We start from the raw sequence: 23922 nt of genomic DNA on the forward strand, positions 1-23922 counted from the left end.
TACTTTAGGGATGCCTCACCTGGTTTCCTGCAGCCACTGGTGGAAGGCGTTTGCGTGTTGCGCAAATTCCTGACGTAATTTATCATTCTCTTCCTGGCGTCTCTGTTCCTTCTGCAATTCTAGCTCACGTTCCTGTTAAATGACCAATAAAATTGCTTTAATAAAAATGCTATAGCAGAGAAAACTAACCAGCATACGTGACCCAAGGATTTACCATTCAAAGTCTTAACAAATACAAAGCTGCGAGCAGGTCATACTGCATCATCCTTTACTGTCCTGACGATACATCAGTTTTAATATCTTTGGTGCCCCCCCCCCCCCCCCCCCACTCCTAAAAGGGGCAATTAATGAATAGCTGTGGCACAACCTGGTGAATCCAATCTGGATTGTGCAGACAGGATGAGTATTTAACTGGAAGAAACCAGGGATGATTAGAGAGCCAACAAAGGCTCAGAAGAGGCTGGTGGCGTTTGACCCAATTTACTGAAAATTACAGATGGGATGGATAGGGTGAAGTTTAAAAAGATTCTAAACGTGACTATTAGAATAGTCCAGCTGACCCCATAATGTATTATAAAATCCTTAAAATACACTTCTGAAACTATACAACAGCAAATTTAACAGCAGAATTGTTTGCAATTACTTGTTTCTTTGGCTTTCTAAAAAATGGGTTACTCCTAAAAATAATCAATGAGAATTTTATGTCTGAAAGCTTATTTACGAATGGATAGCTCTACATTGTGGGATGACTGTGCTGTGGTACAGTTCAGGTTTGTGCCAACTGTACCCTATACAATGAGCACTTATCTACCATCATTCCACCATAATGAGTCAGCGAAAGAGCCTTAACACCACCCCAAAAGGGAAGTAAGTGTCAAACCAGCCATGCTCCCTGGTCTCTCCTGCATGCTTCACAGCTGGTGGCTGCCAAGGTGTATTAGCTGAACATACAAATTAGGAGCAAGAGTAGGCCATTTGGCCTATTCAGAAAGCTGAAGGGAGGTCAGAATGAGTCTTCTCAGCTATGAAAGGTTGAGAATAAATATTAGGAAACAACAGATGAGGGAACAGTCACTTCTTATTATGCAACCACTCACTCAAATATTCTAAAGAACAGTTCTTACCTTTATGATTTTCTGTAAGTTTCTCCAAGTTTCCTCCAGGGCTTCCATGGTGAACCAGGTGTAGGGGTTAGAGAACATCCGATAACTCTTAATCTGGTGATCAAGCTCTGCCAGCTGGTTAAAGTCAGTCTGAGCCGAGCTCAATGATGACCGGAAAGCCTCATGAGCCTCACGCAGGGCCTTGATCTCCTCCAGAGAGTTGCAACGCACAGGGTCTGTGAGGTCCTCCTCTGCATTCTCAAACCAACTGTTAAAGGCTGAAGCTTTCTTAGCAAAGGTCAAAAAGAGATCTTCAAGCTGTGGGAAAGAATGAACTAGATTCAATAATGGCAGTAAATAAGACATGCTATGTTGGCAAGCTGACATGGCCAGCATTTACTGCCTTTGAGAAGATGATGGTGAGCCAACATTCTTTGAACCATTGCAGTCCATGTGGTGAAGGTATCCATCAGTGCTGCTGCGGGGGTGGGGTGCAGTTCCAAGATTTGGACCTGTGAAAATTAAGGGACAGCGATATATTTCCAACTCAGGATGAGGTGTAACTTGGAGGGGAACTTGCGGGTGGCGGAGTTTGCCTGCTGCTCTTGTCCTTCTAGATGGTGGCAGATGTGGGTTTCAGAGGTACTGCGAAGAAACCTTGGCATGTTGCTGCAGTGCATCGTGTAGATAGTATTCACTGCAGACACATCGGTAGTGGAGGAAGTGAATGTTTGAGATTTCTTCAGTGGTATATCACACACACACCACACAGAGCTCTGATTTCAGAGTAGAATAAATTTACAACAGTGGACCAACTGCTTAAGAAGCAGAAATTTCATTTTAGATTTGCTTACTTTTCTGAAATGTTCCTGTGCTTCAAGCAATTTCTTCTTCCTTTCACCAGAATTGGTCAAAAGCTGATTCCACCTTTTCATCAAAGAAGCATGACGGGCTTCGATGGCTTTGGACTGAATGTGTTTTGCTGCCAGTAACTGGTCCTTCAGTGCTGTAATATTAGTGATCCCCTCCTGTTGGAAAGCCTGCAGTCCAGCATCAAATGTTTCCTGTGAAGACAAAACAAAAGATTTGATTTCTACCATTTGCTAATAAATTTAAGGCAGAAGGTGATAGTTTAATCCCTGTGTAAGTTGTGTTGTCAACATTTGTGGGAGAAGTCAACTCATCCAGTGTCAGAATCTTGTTTAACATCTTTATTCACATGGTGTGGGAGATAACGAAACTGAGCCAAGCTACTGGATGGCATTAATGGAATGAGATGATGGGGTGAAAGGAGAAGAAACAACATGTTTAAAGAAAGGATTTTCCCAGGCTTCTCTCACTCAATTTTCATGGCCAATCACTGAATAGCAACAAGTTTCTAACATGTCCCCTTGCTATAGAAAGCATGGGAGGCTCTAAAACAAAACGTGAAAAAAAAGCTTCAATTAGAATAATGGTGTCAGCCAAGGCTCAGTGGGTGGCACTCTCATCTGAATCAGAGGTTGTGGGTTCAAGTCCCACACCAGAGCAAAACACAAAATCCAGGCTGACACTAGTTCAGTGAAGAGGGAGTGTCATCTTTCGGATGAGAAGTTTAATCAAGGCACCATCTGCCTTCTCAGGTCCACTAATAGATCCTTTGACACTACTGGAAGAGGAGCAGGGAAGCTCTCTCTGGAATCCTAGCCAACTAACATCAATTAGAACAGACCCTTTGGTTGTTTATCTCTTTACTGTTTGTAGGATCTTGCTGTGTGAAATTTGGCTGCCAAAAGTGCCACGTTTCTTAAGTTACAACAATGATCACACTTCAAATGGTGCTTCATTGGTTGTGAAACACTTTGGGAAGATCTGAGGTTGTGAAAAGTGTTATGTTAATGCTTTTTTAAAAAAAGATTATAAATAATATATATATATGGTTGTTTGTATTTCCTTCCCCACACAGTTTCATCTTTCTATCCATTACTCAATGGAGCACTATCTGATGCCTCTTGATTTTTTACATCTTTATTGCAATTTGAAAGCACTATTTCGGTTTTTAAATAAAGCACACCAACTCATTTACTACACATCAACACAGGAGTTCAAACAGCTTAACATATGAGGAACGTTTGAAGACTCTTGGTCTATACTTGATGGAATTTAGAAGGATGGGGGGGGGGATCTGATTGAAACATACAGAATACTGAAAGGCCTGGATAGAGTGGATGTGGGGAAGATGTTTCCATTAGTAGGAGAGACTAGGACCCGAGGGCACAGCCTCAGAGTAAAGGGAAGACCTTTTAGGACAGAGATGAGGAGAAGCCTCTTTAGCCAGAGAGTGGTGAATCTATGGAATTCATTGCCACAGAAGGCTGTGGAGGCCAGGTCATTGAGTGTATTTAAGACCGAGATAGATAGGTTCTTGATTGCTAAGGGGATCAAAGCTTACCTGGAGAAGTCGGGAGAATGGGGTTGAGAAACTTATCGGCCATGATTGAATAGCGGAACAGACTCTATGGGCCGAATGGCCTAATTTCTGCTCCTATGTCTTATGGTCTCATGAACAGGTGCCCGTGTATGTCTTGTTACTTCACATTGTTGACTAGGATTGGAGCGGATTACAAATTTGATGGCTAATATTGAACTTTCACCTAATTAGCACAAATCCCTTGTTACGTGTATGTGGTTAGTGGCATCCCAATTCACTAAAAAAACAAGGAAAGACGCTAACTAGTTTTATCGTGATTTGCCATGTGTCATCCTAATTTACAATTTTAGCAACTGCTTAAGTATGGAGTTTGGTGAGGGAGATTTTAAAGATGAATTTGCATACAGGTCAGACCTGTACCAAGCAGTCTGTAATCACTCAGATTGGGCCCATATTCCAAATTCAGACTGTACTTAAACAATTTATAGTCAGAGTACACATTGAGCATTGTGCCCATTTCAGGACAAGGAGACACAGGGAAATGCTCAAGTGTCAAAGGTATACAGAATATCATAAAAGCATACAGCTCAGGACAGGAACATCTGGCCCACTGTACTTGTTCTGGCTCTTTGGTAAAGTTGTCCGACTAATCCTATCTCCCTGCTCTTTCGCTGCAGCCCTCCAAATATTCTCCCCTACAGTGTTTATCTAACTGCCTTTTGAAATTTACGACTGAAGAGCCACAAACCTGATCTCTTGTGAAGAAGCTGAGGTTGAGGAAAGACTGCAGGAGCTTAAGCTTTTCAGCTTACAATGGAAATATCTGAAAGATGATCTTATAGAGGGATACAAAATTGTAAGAAGTATAGAAAGGACAGGTTATTTCAAGTTAACATAAAAAAAAGGATGAGGTCAGAAGTTCAAACTAGCAAGAGGCAAATTTTCAACTGTCTTTCTTACGACTTCCCTCCCTTCAAAAGCTTTTTTTTAAAGATACAAACCTCTCTTTTGGTTGTCCCTCTCTAATCCTATTTTTCCCATCTTCTTGGCTTCCTGTTGCCCCCCCACCGTTAAGTGCTCTGGAACCAGAAGAACCCCATGTGGATGCAAGTTGTGGTCGTAATTCAAAGTTCAAATAAAGCATCGTAAACTGGTTGCAAGGAATCGTTGTAACAAATCTGACTGAAAGTAACTTCAGTGCAGGAAGCTAGTTACCTGTTTTGTGAGCAATGTTTGTACGGAGGAGAGATCACGCCCATAGTCATCTGTCTTCAGACTGTTCTCTTTCTCACCTAAGGGAGAGGGAGAATGAAAATCACATTTATGGCTGAAGACCTGTAAACCATTTCTCACCATCAAGTGCTTACAGCATTCCATTTTCTGCCACTCCAACAATGGTGACCGTGCCTTTGGCTGTCTTAGTCCTAGGCTCTGGAATTCTCTCCCTAAACCTCCCTACCATTCTCTTCTTTAAGATACTCCTTAAAATCTACCTGCTACTAAACAACACTGGTCAACCAAGATACAGGGCCTGAATTTTGCACTCGTCAGGTGGACAGGAAACTGGCCCCAACCATGATTTCACGCTGGCTGCCCTGAGAAAAGCTCTGCACTGCTGGTGGGGGTGGGTGCTGGTGAGCACTTCCACTGAGCTCCCTGAAGGCAGACAGCAGGAGCTGCAGACCTCCAAATAATAAAAGTACAACAAAGCTGCAAAAATGTCCATGCAGCACAATCACCTGAAAGCATATCTCATAAAAAAAAGTCCCCAGATATTTCTTTTTATTTTAAATCCTAATGGAGATTTCATCCCGCCCTTGGATGAGGTTTCATCAAAAATGTGAAGCCCGCCTGGCTGATTGGCCTGTCCGCCAACTGGAAGATTGGATGGGCCATGAAAAAAAAAAAATCGCTTACAATTGGGCCGTTAAGAAGCTTAATTGCCCACTTAATTGTCGGCAGGCGCTCTTCCGACTTTTGCACACACCCACTGAGTGAAATATCGCATGAGTGCTTGATGATGTCGGGATGCTCGCTCAATGTCATCTCGCACGATTTTACGCCAGTTCAGGTCAGACACGTGCCTGCCTGCGGGACATAAAATTCTTGCCCCGGTTCCTTCTTTAGTCAGAGTAGCAGAAGGAAGATTACTCCTCAGGCTGGGGAAGAAGCAATGTCTCAGGGATCCAACTTTTGGTCGCCACCTTTGTTGGAATTCTATATGTGCGAATGTCAGACAAATATAGGATCAAGCTCAATGCTCCTGCAGCTTATTGGGATTGACTTCCCAGTCTTGGATATGAGAAATGAGAACTTGGGTAAGGCATCTTGGAGCTGGTGACTCTTAAAGAAACCATATTCTAGTAAGAAGGCCTGACCCCAGGAAAGAAAGGAAAGCAACAGGGTCTGGTGCACAGCGACAAGAAAAATGAAACTTGTTTTTTTAACAAATTGAATATACCACCATATTTACAGGTTTGTTTGTTCTGGATAACATTTTGCTGCAATTTTGTCCTTATTTCAAATTGCGTGTTCTGGGTCCCAAGCTAAATTAAAACCCCAGATTCTCTGCAAATTAAAGTGGTCCTACTAGACCTGTGATCATTGATTTCAGGGGACAACAGACTTACTGACTCAGCACAAACAGGACATTGGTATCTTTGCTTTGATTGAGTAGATACCATCAGGCTGAATGAACTAATATTTCAATAAAACCATTCTCAAGTCAATTAAATACCAGTCGTTATTTTATCAAATCTTGTAAATAAGAGTCAAGTGCCATAAATGTCACTTGACATTTCTATTTGCCCAGCAACTACAATAGTGAGAGAACACACCCTAATTTATCATGCAGTAAGTTCCTGATTTTGGTGGACTGTCTATTCAGAGGTTAAGTGCTATCTCAGGGGATCAAAGCACAAGGACTCTGTCAGTGTTAGTGTGATTTATTTAATGGAGACCTCACTGAGGAGTCAAAATAATGGGTTCAAGACCTATTTCAGTCCCTTGAGCCTGTTCCATCATTCAGTTAGACCATGGCTGACCTGTACCTTAACTCCATGTACCCACCTTGGTTCTGTAACCCTTAATACCTTTGCCTAACCACATTACATAAAAGTGCAATATCTTTTCAAGTGAATTGAAAGATGTTGTTGCACTGTTGGCGTAATAAGGAACTGGCCAAAATTTCTCTCTCAACCAACAAAGTAACAGATTAGCTGGTCATTTATCCCTTGCTGCATATAAATTGACCGTCACATCTGCCTACATAACAGTGACAATATTGTTTGTGAACCTCTTTGGGATTTCCCGAGAACGTCAAAGGAACTATATAAATGCAAGTTCATCTTTTGGAAATTAAATACATTTAAAAATGATTACATTAGAGATGATTAACATAGCTCTAATTTTAATGTCATAGTACAAATAACACAACTTACATTTATGTAACACCTTTAACATCGTAAAACATCCCAAACAAAAAAATGTTCAAATTGAACATGGATGGTTAAGCATTGCCAGGAACAATATAGTTCCTAGCAATTTATGTATTTCTGAAAAAAGACACATGCTGTTGAGGCTTTTGAACTTGTACTCATCAGGATAATTTGCAAGAATACCAAATTGTAAAGGCAACAACAATCTACACAGCATGAGAAGTAGCAAGTGGACTCTGATTGGTAAAGGTGTTGCCATGGAGAATATTTTGTTTAAGTGACAACCATTCCCTGGTTCATTCCCCAAGGTAATGCCTTGACCAGAGTCAACCTGCCTGGCTGGAATTTAAACAAAGCTAAGCAGTTAATTGTCAGTTGTGAGTTAACTGGTGCATTCTCCATGGCAACACCTCTACCAGAGTCCACTTGCCAATCAGTGTTCTCTTCTCATGCAACATAAATTGTTGTTCCCTTTACAATTTGGTATTTTTGCAAATTGTCCTGATGAGTACAAGTCGAAAAGCTTCGATAGCATGTGTCTTTTTTCAGCAATACTCGTGTACTGTACTACCAAGCGCCAATTTATGCATATTGTTCAAGATATGCTCATTATTTCCACTTGACATTGGTTAAATTAATCAAGAGCTCAGCCCCAAAGCAGGCTTTTGATGGTCTACTAACTCAGGACTGCCCAGAAACATACCAATCCACGACTCAACTACATCTGCCTTCCAGTTAAACTGCAAGAATGCAGAGTTCTCATCCAGCTTCGCCTTCCTCTGAGCAGCCGCCTTCTCCAACTCTGTCACTTTCGCTCGCAATCCCTTCATCTTTGCAGCAATATTCTCCACATAGTGATTGTTCTGTAGGTAATATTGAACAGTACATGTTATTGCTTTGCAGTACATACACTTATGCACAAGGTTTATAAGCTCTAATATTAGGCAATCTCAGGAGCAGTAACAATTTTAACATATTGGTAAAGACTTTCTAACTTGTGCCTTGTTAGTACTTTAAGGGAAGCACTGAAATATTTGGTAATCCTGGTCACAGTTTAAACAGCATCCAAATCAATCTTGGAATTTAGAAATATTTAATGCAACAATGCAGGGAAGGGGGAGGGAGGAATAAAAAGAGGGAAAAAGATCATTTGTATTGAAATTAATTATTGAATGGCTCAGTTTATAAGCCTTACAGACTCAGAATCCAAGGTTCAGTCCCTAGTCTGTAATTTTTGAGAGCACAATTAACCTCATGCCTCTGGGGTACCATGGGTTAAGGCTCTCAGGGTTCTCACGCCAGACTGCCATTCAGCAACCACTGCCGAAAGTCTGTGCAGGTGTTGTGTGAGGACACAATCTAGCTCTGTCACCTAGCAACATGCTCAGAGAAGGCTTGCACATAACAATGGGCACTGGGGCAGAGGTATTACCAGAGGGCAAGTGGCACCCATGGAACTGTACTACAGCAAGTGGTCAATGCCTTCAAGAGTGGAATGGGGAAAAAGAGAAGCAATAGTTCACGCATTCACCTGTTCTATTGGTCAGATTTTAAAAGGTGAATATCAATTAATATAACATTAAATAAACATTTGTTTCAAGAAACTCAAATCAAACAGCACTTTTTCATGCAGATGGTAATGAAACTCTTGCCTCAAAAGGCAGTAGGTGCAAGAGAAGAATTGCAACTTTTCTAGATTGAGTTGGACAGGTTTTTTTAAAAACATTATTAGGCAAGTGTACCGTGGGTAAATGGAACTGAGGTATGGATTAGCCATGATCTGATTGAAAGGCAGAACAGACTCATGAATTGAATGGGCCTTCTCCTGTTTGTATAATTTTAGATTACACCATCTACTTTGGCCAATTATTAAATCACTTGTTTCCCCTTGCCACGTTCCTCCCCTCCTTGCTGCTGACACCTAGCTGGTGTACAATTCCACAGGCAATACTTACTTTCTGCTACCCTTCTGAAGGAACCGTGTGTTCGTCTGAACAGTAAAATGCGAGTGTCACAACAGCTATTTAAAGATGGAGGGCTGCACAGCTGATGCTATTCTAGTCCAGTGTCCATGCACACATTTCCAAAACGGATCACTGACAGCAACAAAAAGGAATCCAGGAAGTTTTCCACTTTCACAACCTAAGACCATATGTGCTGCCCCAAATCTTTTAAAATGGGATGCTAATGTTAATGGGATGTGGATGATACTGGCAAGACCACAGCTGTTGACCTAACCTTTATTGCCCTAAAATGGCAGAAGGTTTTCTTTGTGAAATACTGCTGTCCTCGTGGATTCTCCCATTGCAGTAGGTTTGTTACTGCAACTCTGCCCAAGAATAGCAAAATCAGCACAAACTGGAAATCGAACCCACGACATGGTTCAGTTCCTTACTGAAAAGGTTCAGCAAGTAACTGCGGAAATACCCCAAAACATTGCGTTTTATAAACAGGAATTATATTAACATTGGAGAAAAGTTCTATTAAGTTTAAAAGTATTCACAGCATTTTGTTTGTATATAAAGAGAAGTCTGGTCACCTACCATTACTTTTTTCGGGAAGACTCAGCAAAACGTTTTGAACATTTATAACAGGATGTTTAGTGCTAAGGTACTTAATTCACATTCCGGGTTTCGGTTTGAGTCAAAACGCTACCGATCTCTCAAATCAGTCAATCACCCCCAATAGTTTAGTCAGTTCTCAACTAGGCCACAATGTTAAAGATGCTACGCTTGTGCAAGATGTTAATTAAAAGTGGTGGGGAGCAGGGGATGGAAAGAGGAAAACTCAACATGGGCCCTTTCAGCATAGAAGATCTAGTTGGCCTAATCTTTGGGCAGAAATGGAGAGGAAAGTCTTTAGAGAGAAATGGTTTGAAGTTCCAAAAATTAAAAATGCTTTGTTAACAATGACTTTGCATTATAGCACACTAGGCAACCACTGAAAATAATGGCAAGAACATACAAACCAATATTTTTAAAAAAACTCTCACCTTCTTTATCAGTTCCTCTCCATTAGTGCAAACATCATGTACTCGATCGCGGTGAACCGTGAAATCAGTTTCAAATGCTTCATGCTTTTTCAGCAATCCCTGCAGAAAGTAAAACGAGACCTATTTCAGTTTATTTCAAAGACAAACATTACAGTCAATTAGGTGCTTTATTTCCTCTACTTATCTTCTTATTGTTAAACGTTTTTTTAAAAGATTGAATCACGCTACAATAAGAAACATATTCAACAGGATAAACACAGGCAAGTCCATTTTGACTTTAATGGAAATTTACAGTGGGTGGCTGATCCAACATCATCCGTTTTTCACCGCATCACACAAAGTCAAAATTAAGCCCCAAGTCAAAAAGTATCAGAAAGAAGTGATATTAATTGAATTTCACCTATTCTCTTACATGCCCATTTCCAAAGAAAATCATTCCAGAGAAACAGCAAAGACTTGGGGATGGTTTTGGGGGGTGGGGTGGTGGTGGGGGAAGGAAATCAGGACAGACACTCCACATCCATGCCTAGTCTGGCTCCACCACACCATCTATAACACCCCAATTCGAGGATAGAAGTTGTCCAGGGCTTCCATACTCATACAAAATGTGTGTATGCTTGTCAGCTTAACTCATCTGGATGAATTCTCACCTCTAATTCAGAAAGTTATGTGAAGTCCCATCCTGATGATAAAATCTAAACTGACACTTTGGGGTGGAGCACAGAGGTAGTGCTACAGTGTCAGAAGTCCTTCTTCGGATTAAACAGAGACCCTTTGATTTAGTGAATGATAAAGCTATTATACCACTATTCGTATTTATCTATGTAACAATGACTACACTTCAAAAAGTGATTAATTGTATGCAAAGTACTTAAGGATGTTTGAGATAAGCAATCAGAATGCAAGTCCGTCTTTCTTCAGAGCCAAAGAATGGTGTCTGGCAGCAAGCATCATCAAGTAGAAAGTATGACACAACACGACCAGATGCTGCATCATATCGGTGCTCCAACTGTGCCAGAAGCAAAGTGACATAAATTCCTGCTACTGGTCATGCTGACAGGGAGAGATCTTAAGAAAAGGTAGATATGTTCCTATGCTCTGCTCTATTACCTACTTTCTTACTTATAAAATTGCAAATGAACACCTGAAATAGGAAGCCAATGAAATACAGACTTTAAAATGCATCATCTGTTAATCTTTAGCACATTGAAGTGATCCTGATGTAATAATACCTTCTGGGAATCCCCAAGTTGCAGATGTATTATTTAATTGCACATGCTTAGGATTGTTGTCATAAGAAACACATTAGTTGACCAGTAAAGGCCTCATATCCAACGACTATTATGATACTGGACTACTGGCTATGGACCCTGACAATATTCCGGCAATAGTACTGAAGGCTTATACTCCAGAACTTGCCACGCCCCTAGCCAAGCCGACAGTATGGAAACAGCTCAGCTTAAAATCCAAATTAGATGCTCAGTGGCTGAGGAAATTGACATGCTGGTTTTCATTTTGCCCATCACTGTCTTTTATAAACCAAAGACACTGACCTGCACTGCAGCAAGTGTGTCGCCATAATCCTCACTCGCCACCAGGTTCAGTTTCTCATTGATCCAGGCCTCCTCTTCCTCAACGTTTGCCACAAACTGCTGGTACTCTAAGGATTCCTCCAAACGCTGTCCTCTGCAACACGACACAAATTAACATACCTGCTAATTTCTACAGGGTAAGGTAACCAATCCCGCACTCAATTCTCTGAATCATATGTCAAACAGATGATTCGGTCATTATCATACTGCTGTTTTAGGAGTGTGCTCAGCACTTACTGGCTGCTATGCTTCCCACCTTACAACAGTGACTACACATCATTGGTTGTAAACTCCTGAGGTTGTGATGAGTACTTTAGAAATGCAAGTTCTTTAAATCTTTCAAAGTGAAGACATGCATGAAGGGAATGCAGACTGAAGAATCAGGAGTTGTACTGCAGACCCTCGGGTAGTTAGAAACCATCCCAAGTGAGAATTTGGTTGGAAGGGGGTGGCGGTGGTGTTGGGAACCTTGTGCAACCATTTGCCTGAGTGACCCGAATCAGTTTGCAGTACTTTAAATGGATGCCCAGGTGGAAGGCAGTTTAAATATGCTCTGAAGAGTCACACGGACTCTAAATGTTAACTCTGTTTCTCTCTCCACAGATGCTGCAGACCTGCTGAGTTTTTCCAGCATTTTCTGTTTTTATTTCCGATTTCCAGCATCCACAGTATTTTGCTTGTATTTTAATGTTTAAGTATGCATAATGGAGTCCCATGTCTGTCAAAGAGAAAAAGGTGATGCATGCACAGTGTGCATCAGTCCCCTTTCTCCCAGCACAGAAACCCAATTGGCAGTCCTTAATGGAGTTGCTAATTTTGTAGAGTCTTTTTTATGTTTCAATGTTTCCTACTACTGTCTAAGACAGATCTATACATTTAATAATTTCCTGCTTTTCTCTTAAGGGTTACAAGTCACTCAGTTAATACTTATTCTGTGTTTGGCCTATCTAATTGGCTATTTCTTCTCATCTCATGCTCATTTTTCATTTCAATTCTATTTTCCTACTTTACAATAGTGGTTACACTTCAAAAAGTAGTTAATTGCCTGTATTGTGCTTTGGAAGGTCCCATGGTTGTGAAAGGCACTCCAGAAATATTATTTCTTTCTTTGTCTGACAAAAGACCTGGCCTGAAACAATGATCCGTTGGTTCCTCCCACAGATGTTGGCCAACCTGCTGTGTGATTTCAGCATTTTAGATATCTTTCCCCGCCAATAGTAACACTACAATTTAGCAAAACCTCAGCCTTCAAAGCCCTGTTGGATAAGCTGGACTAACCGAGCAGCAGCAAGTTCCTTCAGTTCCTTCCAGTGTGCCACAAATTGGGACAGTCGCTGCTGAATTTCTTCCTTGCCAATGGTATTATCATCAGACAGCTTCTTTCCGGTCTCCAGTACAGACTGTTGTTAAAAAAAAAGTATCAACCATGAGCATCTCCTTTAAACAATGAGAAACTAGTTCCAACCAAGGATGAACTGTCAATTCCAGATTACCCATCTGTTCAAGTTTTAATTGCTTACTTTCTACACAGCTTATTTAACTGTTTTCACTTTGCTGAATTTTACACAAAGAACAAACTATTAATATTTGTATATTTGTATTAATAATGTCCTCCTCAACATCCTCAAACAAACAAACAAAAAAAAACACTGATAATCCTACTTTGGAACATTTGTCTTAAAACAGATCTACTGTGAATTGAGCTTGAACAGTCTCAATCCAGTTTCTAGTTGGTATGGACTACAGCAACAAGCCATTATATAGTTTGGTTTATTCCAGGAAATATAAAACAAACACAAGATTTTGTAATGTTACATCAAGATGTATTTCAATTCATAATTTATAAAAATACACTTTGTAAATGCCTGCTTTGACATGTATCCCAGGACTATGTGCTTTTGAAGGTTCTGAGACAAAAATGAGAGGCCTGTCAATGCCTTGTAAGAAACTGCTTTACTTTTAGGTCTCCGTTTTACCATCACTGTGAGATCCAAACTTTCTGACTTGCCTAAAAATGTTCATCACCACCCTTATTCCATCTCTGTTTACACAGTGGTTTGAGACGTTTCTCTTTTAAAGACATACCACCAAATAAAGGCTCTGCTCCCCTCAAACAATTGAGTTCAGACTTGCTACATCTCTTGAAGGCTCATCCCAATCCACAGGGGCCTTGTTGAAATCAAAACCTGACAGCAGATGTGCCTAGGTTCCCACATTCTATTCCAGGCCACTTTGGCAGATAGCCATACAATGGGCCAAAGTAACTTCCAGTGTAAGAGACTCTAACTGAACATGGCCTACTGTCTACATGGCTTAGGTTAGGAAATGGGTAAACGGCCATTACTGGTGTAAATCCAGCCCCCAATCTGTGGTTTGGTACAGTAGACACGCTACATTACTTATTATCAAACCAGGTCCTTTTGGATGAAGTTTTTGGAAATATGTACAAGGACATCAGACATCTCGAACCTGGATAGCTGGGTCATGTGCAGCCAGCTCTGCTTCCAGACGCTTGTGCTTCTTCCTCAAGTTCTGCACTCCAGTCAAATCCCGGCCATAATCTTCAGAACTCACAAGCAACTTTTTCTCTCTGTTCAAATAAGAGAAGCATCATTCCCACGTCAACTTTACATAATACTGGATATAACTGGATCCCAGCTAACAAGCGTAGGATTCCAGATTCAACTCCCCATTTGATTAATACCAAGTTAGCACAAACACATTTCATTAATACCGACTTAACACAATACTGCAACTTTTACAAACCAGCTTTTCCAAATGTTCATATGCTCTCCCAACTCACTTTATCCAGGATTCCTCATCATCCAAATCACGGAAGAATTGGTGAAGTCTATGAGATTCATTCAGTTTAGCACGGCGAGCAGTAGCCATGTTTTTAATTTTCTGAAACCGGCCATTCACTGCATTACGCTTGTCCTTCACCTGGGTGGTATCGAAGGCATCGCTGGACATAAGACTATCGGCCTGGCCATTCAAGTCTTTCAGACGGTCCTGAAATACAGTCAATTAATGAACCAATTCAGAAAGAAATTACCACTGCAATTCAGTTCTGTAATAAAGTAAGTAGGTCAGAATGAGAGCTGCACTTCTTGCCTCAATTAGGTCTTTAATAAGATGGTATGTATTCATGCATGTGGGCACACTAAACATTATCTTTTGTGCATGAAATGCTTTGGAGTTTATAATGAAAAATGCTAACAACCTCATGGGAGCTGGAATACAACAGGATGGGAGTTATGTCACAGTTATAGAAAGCTTTGGTTATAAGCCATGAGGAATGTTATATTGGCCTTGGAGGGGATACAGCAGATAAACCAGAACGTTACAAAGGCTAAAAGGGTTAAATTATGAAGACAGGTTGCACAAGCTAGGCTTGTATTCATTTCAGTATAGAAGATTAAGGGGTGACCTTATTGTGGTCTTCATGATTGAAAGAGTCGGCAAGGTAGATAGAGAGAAACCGCTTCCTCCAGTGGGACTAGAGGGACCGGGACTGGGGTGGGGAACAGGGGAAGCACAGAACAAGGGTGCATAAACTTAAAATTAGAACTAGGCCATTCAAGGGTGATAACAGGAAACATTTCTTCACATAGAGGTTAGTGGAAATCTGGAATTCTCTTCCTCAAAAAAGCTCAAGGTTGAGGGTCAATGGTAAATTTCAAAACTGAGATAGATAGATTTTTGATAATCAAGGGTATTAAGAGTTATGGGACAAGGTGTTTGATGGAGTTAAGTTACAGACCAGCCATGATTTGACTGAATAGTGGAATAGGTCTGAAGGGCTGAATGGTTTCCTCCTGTTCCCATGTTCTCAATTATTTGAGCAACTGACGGAATATTGAAGCAGTTGTTTTTGGGCCATGATGTGTTAAAACACAGGTGTATCTTTTAGGAATGTCACATTACCAAGGATCTCTCTGAGGATGCGAGTGATGAGATTTCCCAGTGATTTACAAATCTGGTGTTTTGAATCCAGAGCTCACAAAAGTTCCAAGTCTTGTACATTTCATCAACTCTTTCCAATCAACTTTGTGAGAACAGTAACAAGCAATGTACTCTACTGAAAAAGCCTGAAAGGCACTTCTTTGAAGAGGAGGAAATTTTTGTAGGGCTATGGTGAAAAGACAATGGGATAGGATTGATTAAATAGCACTTTAAACGAGTCAGCACAAGCACAAAGGGCTGAATCTTGAGCAAATTGATATAGGGAGTGACAAGGTTTTGGAGGTGTTGGCAGGCTTAAAAGTGGACAAATCTCCAGGTCCAGATGATTTGTGTCCCAGACTGCTGAGGGAGGCAAGGGAGGAGGTCACAGGGACTCTGACCCAAATTTTTAATTCCTCTCTGGCCACGGAAGAGGTGCCAGAGGACTGGAGAACAGCTAATGTGGCTCCGCTATTTAAGGAGGATTGTAGAGATAAGGCAGGGAACTACAGACCAGTGAGTCTTATGTCAGTGGTGGGGAGACTAGAGGAAATTCTGAAGGAGAGAATTTATCTCCACTTGGAGAGGCAAGGTTTGATCAGGGATAGTCAGCATGGCTTTGTCAGAGGGAGGTCATGCCTAACAAATTTGACTGAGTCTTTTGAGGAGGTGACCAGCTGTGTAGACGAGGGTAGTGCAGTTGATGTAGTTTCTATGAATTTCAGCAAAGCCTTTGACAAGGTCCCACATGGGAGGCTTATAAAGAAGGCAAATGCACATGGGATACAGAGTAATTTGATAAGGTGGATTCAAAATTGGCTTAGTTGTAGGAGACAGAGGGTGATGACAGAAGGCTGCTTTAGTGACTGGAAGCCAGTGTCCAGTGGTGTACCACAGGGATCTGTGCTGGGTCCCCTATTAATCATCATTTATATAAATGACATTAGATGACTATGTGGGGGTAGGATCAGTAAGTTTGCTGATGACACAAAGATTGACCGGGTGGTTAACAGTGAGGTTGAGTGTCTTGGGGTACAGGAAGATATAGATGGGATGGTCAAATGGGCAGCTAAGTGGCAGATGGAATTCAACCCTGAAAAGTGTGAGGTGATACACTTTGGAAGGAGTAATTTGACAAGGAAGTATTCAATGAACAGCATGACACTAGGAAGTTCTGGGGAACAAAGGGACCTTGGCGTGTGTGTCCATAGGTCTCTGAAGGCGGAGGGGCATGTTAGTCGGGTGGTGAAAAAGGCATATGGAACACTGGCCTTTATCAATCGAGGCATAGATTACAAAAGTAGGAAGATCATGTTGGAGTTGTATAGAACCTTGGTGAGGCCACAGTTGGAGTACTGTGTGTAGTTCTGGTTGCCACATTATAGGAAGGACGTTATTGCACTGGAGGGAGTGCAGAGGAGATTCACCAGGATATTACCTGGGATGAAACATTTAAGTTATGAAGAGATATTGGATAGACTTGGATTGTTTTCATTGGAGCAGAGAAGACTGAGGGGCGACCTGATCGAGGTGTACAAAATTATAAGGAGCACGGACAGGGTGGATAGAGAGCAGCTGTTCCCTTAGTTGAAGGGTCAGTCATGAGGGGACAAGTTCAAGGTGAGGGGCAGGAGGTTTTGGGGGGGGGGGGGGGGGATGTGAGGAAAAACTTTTTTACCCAGAGGTTGGTGACGGTCTGGAATGTGCTGCCTGGGAGGGTGGAGGAGGTGGGTTGCCTCACATCCTTTAAAAAGTACCTGGGTGAACACTTGGCACGTCATAACATTCAAGGCTATGGGCCAAGCACTGGTAAATGGGATTAGGTAGGTAGGTCAGGTGTTTCTCACGTATCGATGCAGTCTCGATGGGCCAAAGGGCCTCTTCTGCATTGTGTGATTCTGTGATTCTCTGAATGGTCTCCTTCTTTGCTGTATAATTCTATGATTCTATGAACTGCAAGCAAATCAATGACTGGATTATTTTATAATTTCTTTTCAAATTTATGTATAATTACAATGTAAAACATGCACTGCTACAACAAGCTTTTCCATCCATTACAGGAAGCGATGCATACCTCTGAGGCACAAATGTATACTGGTATAATCCCTGATGGCCAAAAACCCAAATGATCTATGAACAGTTTAACCGCTGTGGCTCTTCTCTCAAAACCAGTCCCCATGGCAACATACCTGTTTCTCTTATCTGCAATTACAGACTTTTAACAAACACTTCATTACCTCATGAGCATTAATATCTGCTTCAAGAAGCTGGTGCTTCTTCAGTAGGTTATTCACAGACGCCAGGTCCTTCCCGTAGTCTTCAGAGGCCAGCAGAGCTTCCACCTTACAAAGAAATCAGAATCTGACTTAAATATCAAATCACAGGTACGAGGCTATTATTGACAAGTTCTGATAGAACAGATGCTTGTTAAAGGTATTGCAAAGTTAAACAATTGGGACCTCAGAATTAAACTACAGTATACTACTCACACGTTAGTAAAGCACTCCCTTGAAAACTAATAACATTTAGCAACAAAACCCAGTGTAAAAATCTGTATAATGGTAATGAAATGATTAGAATCAGTTTTTCAATTTAAAATTACAACATAGAGGACAAACGGAATGACACAGTGAGACTGCTCTCAAAGCAGATGCCAGCTTGACTCCAACATGAGATGTTAATAGTGCTACAACATTTTAGCTGCAAATTTTCAGCTCAGGGGTGTAAGGTTGCTGAGTTTTCCCTTCTCTGCATTCCACTGCTCCAAGGACTCACCATAACTTTATACAACCTTGCCATGCAAAACAAAAATTTTCAACAGTACAATGTATACGTTGCAATATTATTAGCATTGCAAGAGGGTTTTTACTTAGACCATATCAAGTATTATGAATACAGTTATGTATTTTTTATAAAAGTGTTTGAAAGGGGTAGGGGAAACACAAGCTGAAATTCCACCTTGTTTCATCAATGACTTTCCTTTCATCATAAAGTCAGAAGTGGGAATGTTCGTGGAATGCTACAGAACAGTAGCACTATTCGCGGCTCCTCAGATACTGAGGCAGTCCGTGTCCATATGCAGCGACACCTTACAAAATTCAGGCTTGGGCTGATAAATGGCAAATAACATTCATGTCACACAAGTGCCAGACAATGACCATCTTCAACAAGGGAGAATCTGACCATCTCCCCATGACATTCAATGGCATTACCATCACCGAATCCTCCTCTATCAACATCCTGGGGGGGTCATCATTGACCAGAAACTGAACTGGACCAGCCATATAAATACTGTGGCTACAAGAGCAGGTCAAACAGTGGGAATTCTGCAGAGTAACTTACCTCTTGACTCCCCAAAGCCTGTCCACCATCTACAGCGCACATGTCAGGAGTGTGATGAAATACTCTCCACTTACCTAGATGAACGCAGCTCCAACACTCGAGAAGCTCAACACCATCCAAGATAAAGCACTCAGTCTGATTGGCACCCCATCCACCATAATAAACATTCACTCCCTACACTACCAATGCACAGTGGCAACAGTGTGTACCATCTACAAGATGCATTGCAACAACTCACCAAGGCTCCTTCGACAACACCTTCCAAACCTGTGACCTTTACCACCTAGAAGGACAAGGGCAGCAGATGCATGGGAACATCACCACCTGCAAGTTGCCCTCCAAGTCACACACCATCCTGAATTGGAAATATATCACTGTTCTTTTGCTATCGCTGGGTCAAAATCCTGTAACAGGGTCCTTCAACACATGGACTGGGTGGTTCAAGAAGGCAGTGCATCATCATTTTCTCAAGGGCAATTAGAGATGGGCAATAAATGCTGGCCTAGCCAGCAACGCACACATCCCATGAAGGTATATTTTTAAAAAATGGCCATTTTTATCAAAAAAGGTGCCAAATCGCCTCAAAAATGATACTGCATAACATGTTACTGTGGGTGGGGATGGCATGCAGATGCTTTGCCATCACAAGATTAATGCAAGATCCTGTGTAGAAGTTGTATTATACTGATCTACTCTAATACTGGAGTAATTTCTAAACTGGTCAAGTGTGTACTCTGGATTTCACTACAAATCATTTTTTGTCTTGATTTTCCATTCCTGGGCAGATCTGTAATCTTCTGATTCATATACAAATATACTTTGTACGCAGAATTCAACTGACAGTTAGTAATTTGCAAGATAGCAAAGCCCATGAAATGAAGTTCTCCATACAGGGCGAAAACCCAGTTCCTTTAAAAATGTGAATAATACAGTGTAAATTCACTTACCTCTGACAGCCAGAAATCAAAGTCTTTGATTCCAGTGTTGAAATTTTGTTGTTTATTGGCCTCTTTCAGTTTCTGACTCTTTTCTGCTGATTTCTGCACTAAATACTCCCATTGGTCAGCCAACGTTCCCAAGCGAGCCTGTCAGAGAGGAAGACATTGAACCAGGATAAGTCAATCAAAGAAATCATGCAAGTTAATGAAAATTCAGTAAGTAACTGTAAGAGCCACAATGAGAAAGATGTTACTGAGTGAGCTAACAGTAAAAGTAGAGAGTTAAGACTACGGCTTCCTCCAACCTGTTTGGTCAAATGGTCATAATCAGAAGCCACTTTTACTTTGGCAACGAACAGACAACTGGCGGTTTCTGAATGGTTGCCTCTTACACATTACCCTATTTTCCTTTCCACCAAGGCGAACGAAAAAGTAAACAAATAGGGTATATAACTGGTGGCTAATCTGCTTCTGCCAGTTTTAAGCTCTCGCCCAAAATGAAAATTACCCCCAGTGTCTGGTTGCTGTGAATTAAAATGCTCTCTTTTAAAAAAAAACTCATCATGACAAACTGTTTTCTACCTCTGCCCCTATGAAAAAAGCAATTCTCTTCACAGTATGAGCATAGCATTACTGGATCAGTAATATCAAGGCCTAAACTAATGATCCCTCAGTTAGTTAGGAGCAGGCTCAATGGCCTACTCTAGTTCCTACATTCCTAGAATAAAGTTAAATTCGGTGGTCACCTGGACAGCATCTTCACTACCAGCACATGCCCCTCGGTCGATCAACGATTTCCCCATGTCAATGACCCCACGGATTCGATCGGCATTGGCATGCAGCTCTGCTTCGAATGCCTGGTGCTTCTGGTGTTTGCTCTGTGGAAGATTAACACAATGTTCACTATATATGAAAAAATTTCAACATTCAAAAGATTCTCTCTGAGGCCTGTGACATGTCAGTAACCAAGTGTGTCAAAACATATAGCTTCAAAGTAATAGTAAACTGGTGTAATTTGGTCTTGATAGACATCAAAACTATAACTTCCTTTGCAACTCTGCAGTCCTTCCACTTTGTAATTACAATGCAGATCATATATGTTGCATTAATTTTGAATTATTTTCACAATTTGTGAAGGTCTAACATGCATGAAATTATTTGACCAATTGCTGAGGATGCTGTTATCAGGTTCTATTCACAATTGTCGTCAGAGCCCCACCTGGAATGGCCAGCTAAACTTATCACTGCAATGGTCATAAAGCCTCGGAGGGAATCACATTCAGGATAGTAACAGGGGTTAATACTGACAAACATCACGCCAATAATAACCAGACAACCAACAGCTCCCAGCAACAAGGACAGAGCCAACTGAACAAACGTCTTTAGTGTTAATTTTAAAACGAATGCAATATGGTTTAAAAAGTCAGGAGAATTACCTGTTAAATCAGAGACACCAAAAGATATCAGTGCTAGAAGCAACATCAATGCTAAAGGTCTGTCAACTTAAAACTCAAAAGGATAGTTAGAAGAACTATAGGCACGAAATTAAAAAGGTTACGTTTATAAAACGGTGCCTTTATACAAGACCTAGGTTACACAGAAGTCACAAACACTTACCAGCAGTTTGGACAGCTAAAAACAGATTAAGAGAAAAGATTAGGCATATCAATATTGAATGGTCAAAGTATTATGCTCAACTTAAATTTCTGTTCACGTAACACATATAAGCCATAATGTTCTCTGTTCAAGAGATTTACCTCAGAGGGATAGCTCCAAGATCTGTGCTCAGAACACAGAGTCCTCAAATCTTAGCTGCACTGCCAAGGGGACACATCAGGCAGAGGTCAGACACATTCCCACAGAGAATAGCAAGAGGAGATAGTTTTTTTCAAAAAAAAAGGGGGGCAAAAGTGGAGCGTGGGGCACTCCAAGCAGGTCTTTGCATTTCTTAGCAGATGCTTTTGATGCAACATTACCAGAGGTTTTGGAGCAAGTAGTCCATCCTCTCAGCAGGGGCAAGTAAATGGTAACATCCCGGGGTAAGGAGAGAAATAAACACTCCAACCTTAAGTATTGCATGTCACTCTTTTCAGCAATACTCAAGTTCTGTACTACCAAATGACCACTCTAAGCTTAGTTACCTGAATGTTTGTGGGATCTTTGTAGGATTCATCAGTTGCAGTCTGTAGCTTCTCACTGATCCAGGCCTCGATTTCATCTACATCGCGGCTAAACTGTTGCAGGGTCTGTGATTCTCCAAGTTTAGATCTCTTCTCGATCATCTGAGCTTTTAGGTGGCGCCACCTACCAAGACATTTTAACAGTAAGAAACAAACCGCATAAAAGTCATTCAGATCCACACAGCTGGTTGCACTTATACAGTACATTTAATACAAAAGGCACAACCCTTGCAATTCACAGAGTTGGGAAGAATCAAACCATGTTGGGACAGGGGCTAAGAATGATGATCTAAGGCACAATCAAAAAAGGTAGACATGAAGGAAGCTTCTGAAAGAGAGGAAAAAGTATAACACGGAGGAGAAATTTTAAGGAGAACTTTCCAAAATGTGTATCTTAGATAGTTGGGAGCTCTGTAATTGAAGGGTGAGGGGGAAGGAAGGAGTGTTGATGCAAAGGAGGAGAGAGCCAAATATTGGAGGCACAGGCAGGAGCATAAGACTGAAGCAGGTTTACAGTTAGGGAAGAGTGAGCCCATACCGGGACATGTACTTGAGGTCAAGAATTTAAATTTATAAATTGGGGTTAGGAAACCAGCTTAAGCTGGTAAGGACAGCACGTCAGGATTTTGTGCAGTTTTGGATGAATTACAATTTATGAAGAGCAAAATTTGGAAAGCGGACAAGAGCACTGGAGTAAAAAAGATAACAAAAGCCTTCACAAGCATTTCCAGGCAGTGGGATTAGGACAAACATATCTGATGCGGTGGATGTGTAAATGTTTGTGGTGGTGCCCAGGATTTGCAGGTTTGAAGCAAGACTCAATGTCAGACAGAATGCTGAAGCTGTGCACCATTGGGTGTGCCACCAGATAGAGGTATAGAATTGGGGCCTAAGTTGTGAAGATTATGGAAATGACTGAAAAGGACAGTTTCAATCTTGCTGAAGTTGGTTTGAAGGAACTTCTTGCTTACAAGAACAGTTAGAGAAGTCAAGAGTAGTGGCTGTGCAGTAGAGATAGGAAACTATAAATGATATCACACAAGGACAGTAAGGAAAAGAGAGCCATTCAACTCATTCTTGGGTTGAAGGGCTTATCTTATGAAGAAATGTTGAACATGTCAGGCCTATACCCACTGGAATTTAGAAGAATGAGAGGTGATCTCATTGAAACATGTAAGATACTCAGGGACTTGATTGGGTGGATACCAGGAAGATGTTTCCTCTTGGAGGAGAACAGTTTAAGTATAAGAGGTCTCTCATTTAAAAACAGAGATGAGGAGAAATTTCCTCTTTCAGAGAACCTCCAAAGCAGTGGAGGTTGGATCACTGAATATTTTAAAGTGGAGTTAGATAGATTTTTGATAGACAAGGGAGTCTCAAGGGTTATAGGGTTTGGGGCGGGCGGGGGCGGTGGCAGCGGCGGAAGACAGGAAGGTGGAGCTGAGACCACAATCAGTACAGCCATGATCTTACAGAATGGCAGAGCAGGCTTGAAGGTCCTGCTCCTAAGTCCTATGATCCAACGATGAAGATTTAAAGAACATTTGGTGACCATGGGGGTGGGGTGGGGAAGAATGGGAACAGAAACCATTACAGGATGAGATGTTCTGACTTTGTTGGGGCATATAGGAGTGGAGCCAAGCAGCAGTGTCGCCAAGCAGCAGTGTCACAGAGGTAGTCCTGAGAGACAGTGTTGGAAGATGGGTTGGTTGACCAGGTCCAAAGTCTCTAATGCTTTCCTCTCTTCAAGGAAAGGCACCACTTGGGTTTGCTACAAATGGAAACCCATTTTCTTCCCAGTAGTGGTATAGCTTCACTGCTCAAACGTACTCACTTGCCCCTTCAAGGATCTAGTCAGATCAGAAGCCCATTTATGAATGAAAATTGAAGAATTTGTCTTGCAGAAGCGGGTTCAGCAATTTCACACAAGTTCAATTTCTTTAGTTACAAGCTGTAACTCTACTGATACAAATCAAGTTCCTT

General features: G+C 41.3%; 1 protein-coding gene across 7 annotated transcripts in view; it reads right to left on the reverse strand.

The window, feature by feature from the left end:
• Positions 1-23922, reverse strand: part of sptan1 (spectrin alpha, non-erythrocytic 1) — a 114945-nt gene that overhangs the window by 14600 nt on the left and 76423 nt on the right. For 5 of the 7 annotated variants that reach the window (XM_041193014.1, XM_041193015.1, XM_041193016.1 and 2 more), the window contains 15 exons: positions 21901-22063; positions 21377-21391; positions 20506-20637; positions 19769-19906; positions 17717-17821; positions 14338-14546; positions 14004-14124; positions 12813-12934; positions 11496-11628; positions 9943-10041; positions 7654-7813; positions 4729-4805; positions 1958-2167; positions 1125-1421; positions 20-132 (listed from right to left, as the gene is read on the reverse strand). In XM_041193014.1, the coding sequence (XP_041048948.1) occupies positions 20-132; positions 1125-1421; positions 1958-2167; positions 4729-4805; positions 7654-7813; positions 9943-10041; positions 11496-11628; positions 12813-12934; positions 14004-14124; positions 14338-14546; positions 17717-17821; positions 19769-19906; positions 20506-20637; positions 21377-21391; positions 21901-22063 (2094 nt within the window). The remainder of the gene's footprint in view (positions 1-19; positions 133-1124; positions 1422-1957; positions 2168-4728; positions 4806-7653; positions 7814-9942; positions 10042-11495; positions 11629-12812; positions 12935-14003; positions 14125-14337; positions 14547-17716; positions 17822-19768; positions 19907-20505; positions 20638-21376; positions 21392-21900; positions 22064-23922) is intronic. The other 2 variants (XM_041193018.1, XM_041193013.1) reach the window with 1 other exon arrangement.

This window comes from Carcharodon carcharias, chromosome 8 (assembly GCF_017639515.1).
Source record: "Carcharodon carcharias isolate sCarCar2 chromosome 8, sCarCar2.pri, whole genome shotgun sequence".
NCBI classification, from domain to species: Eukaryota; Metazoa; Chordata; class Chondrichthyes; order Lamniformes; family Lamnidae; genus Carcharodon; species Carcharodon carcharias.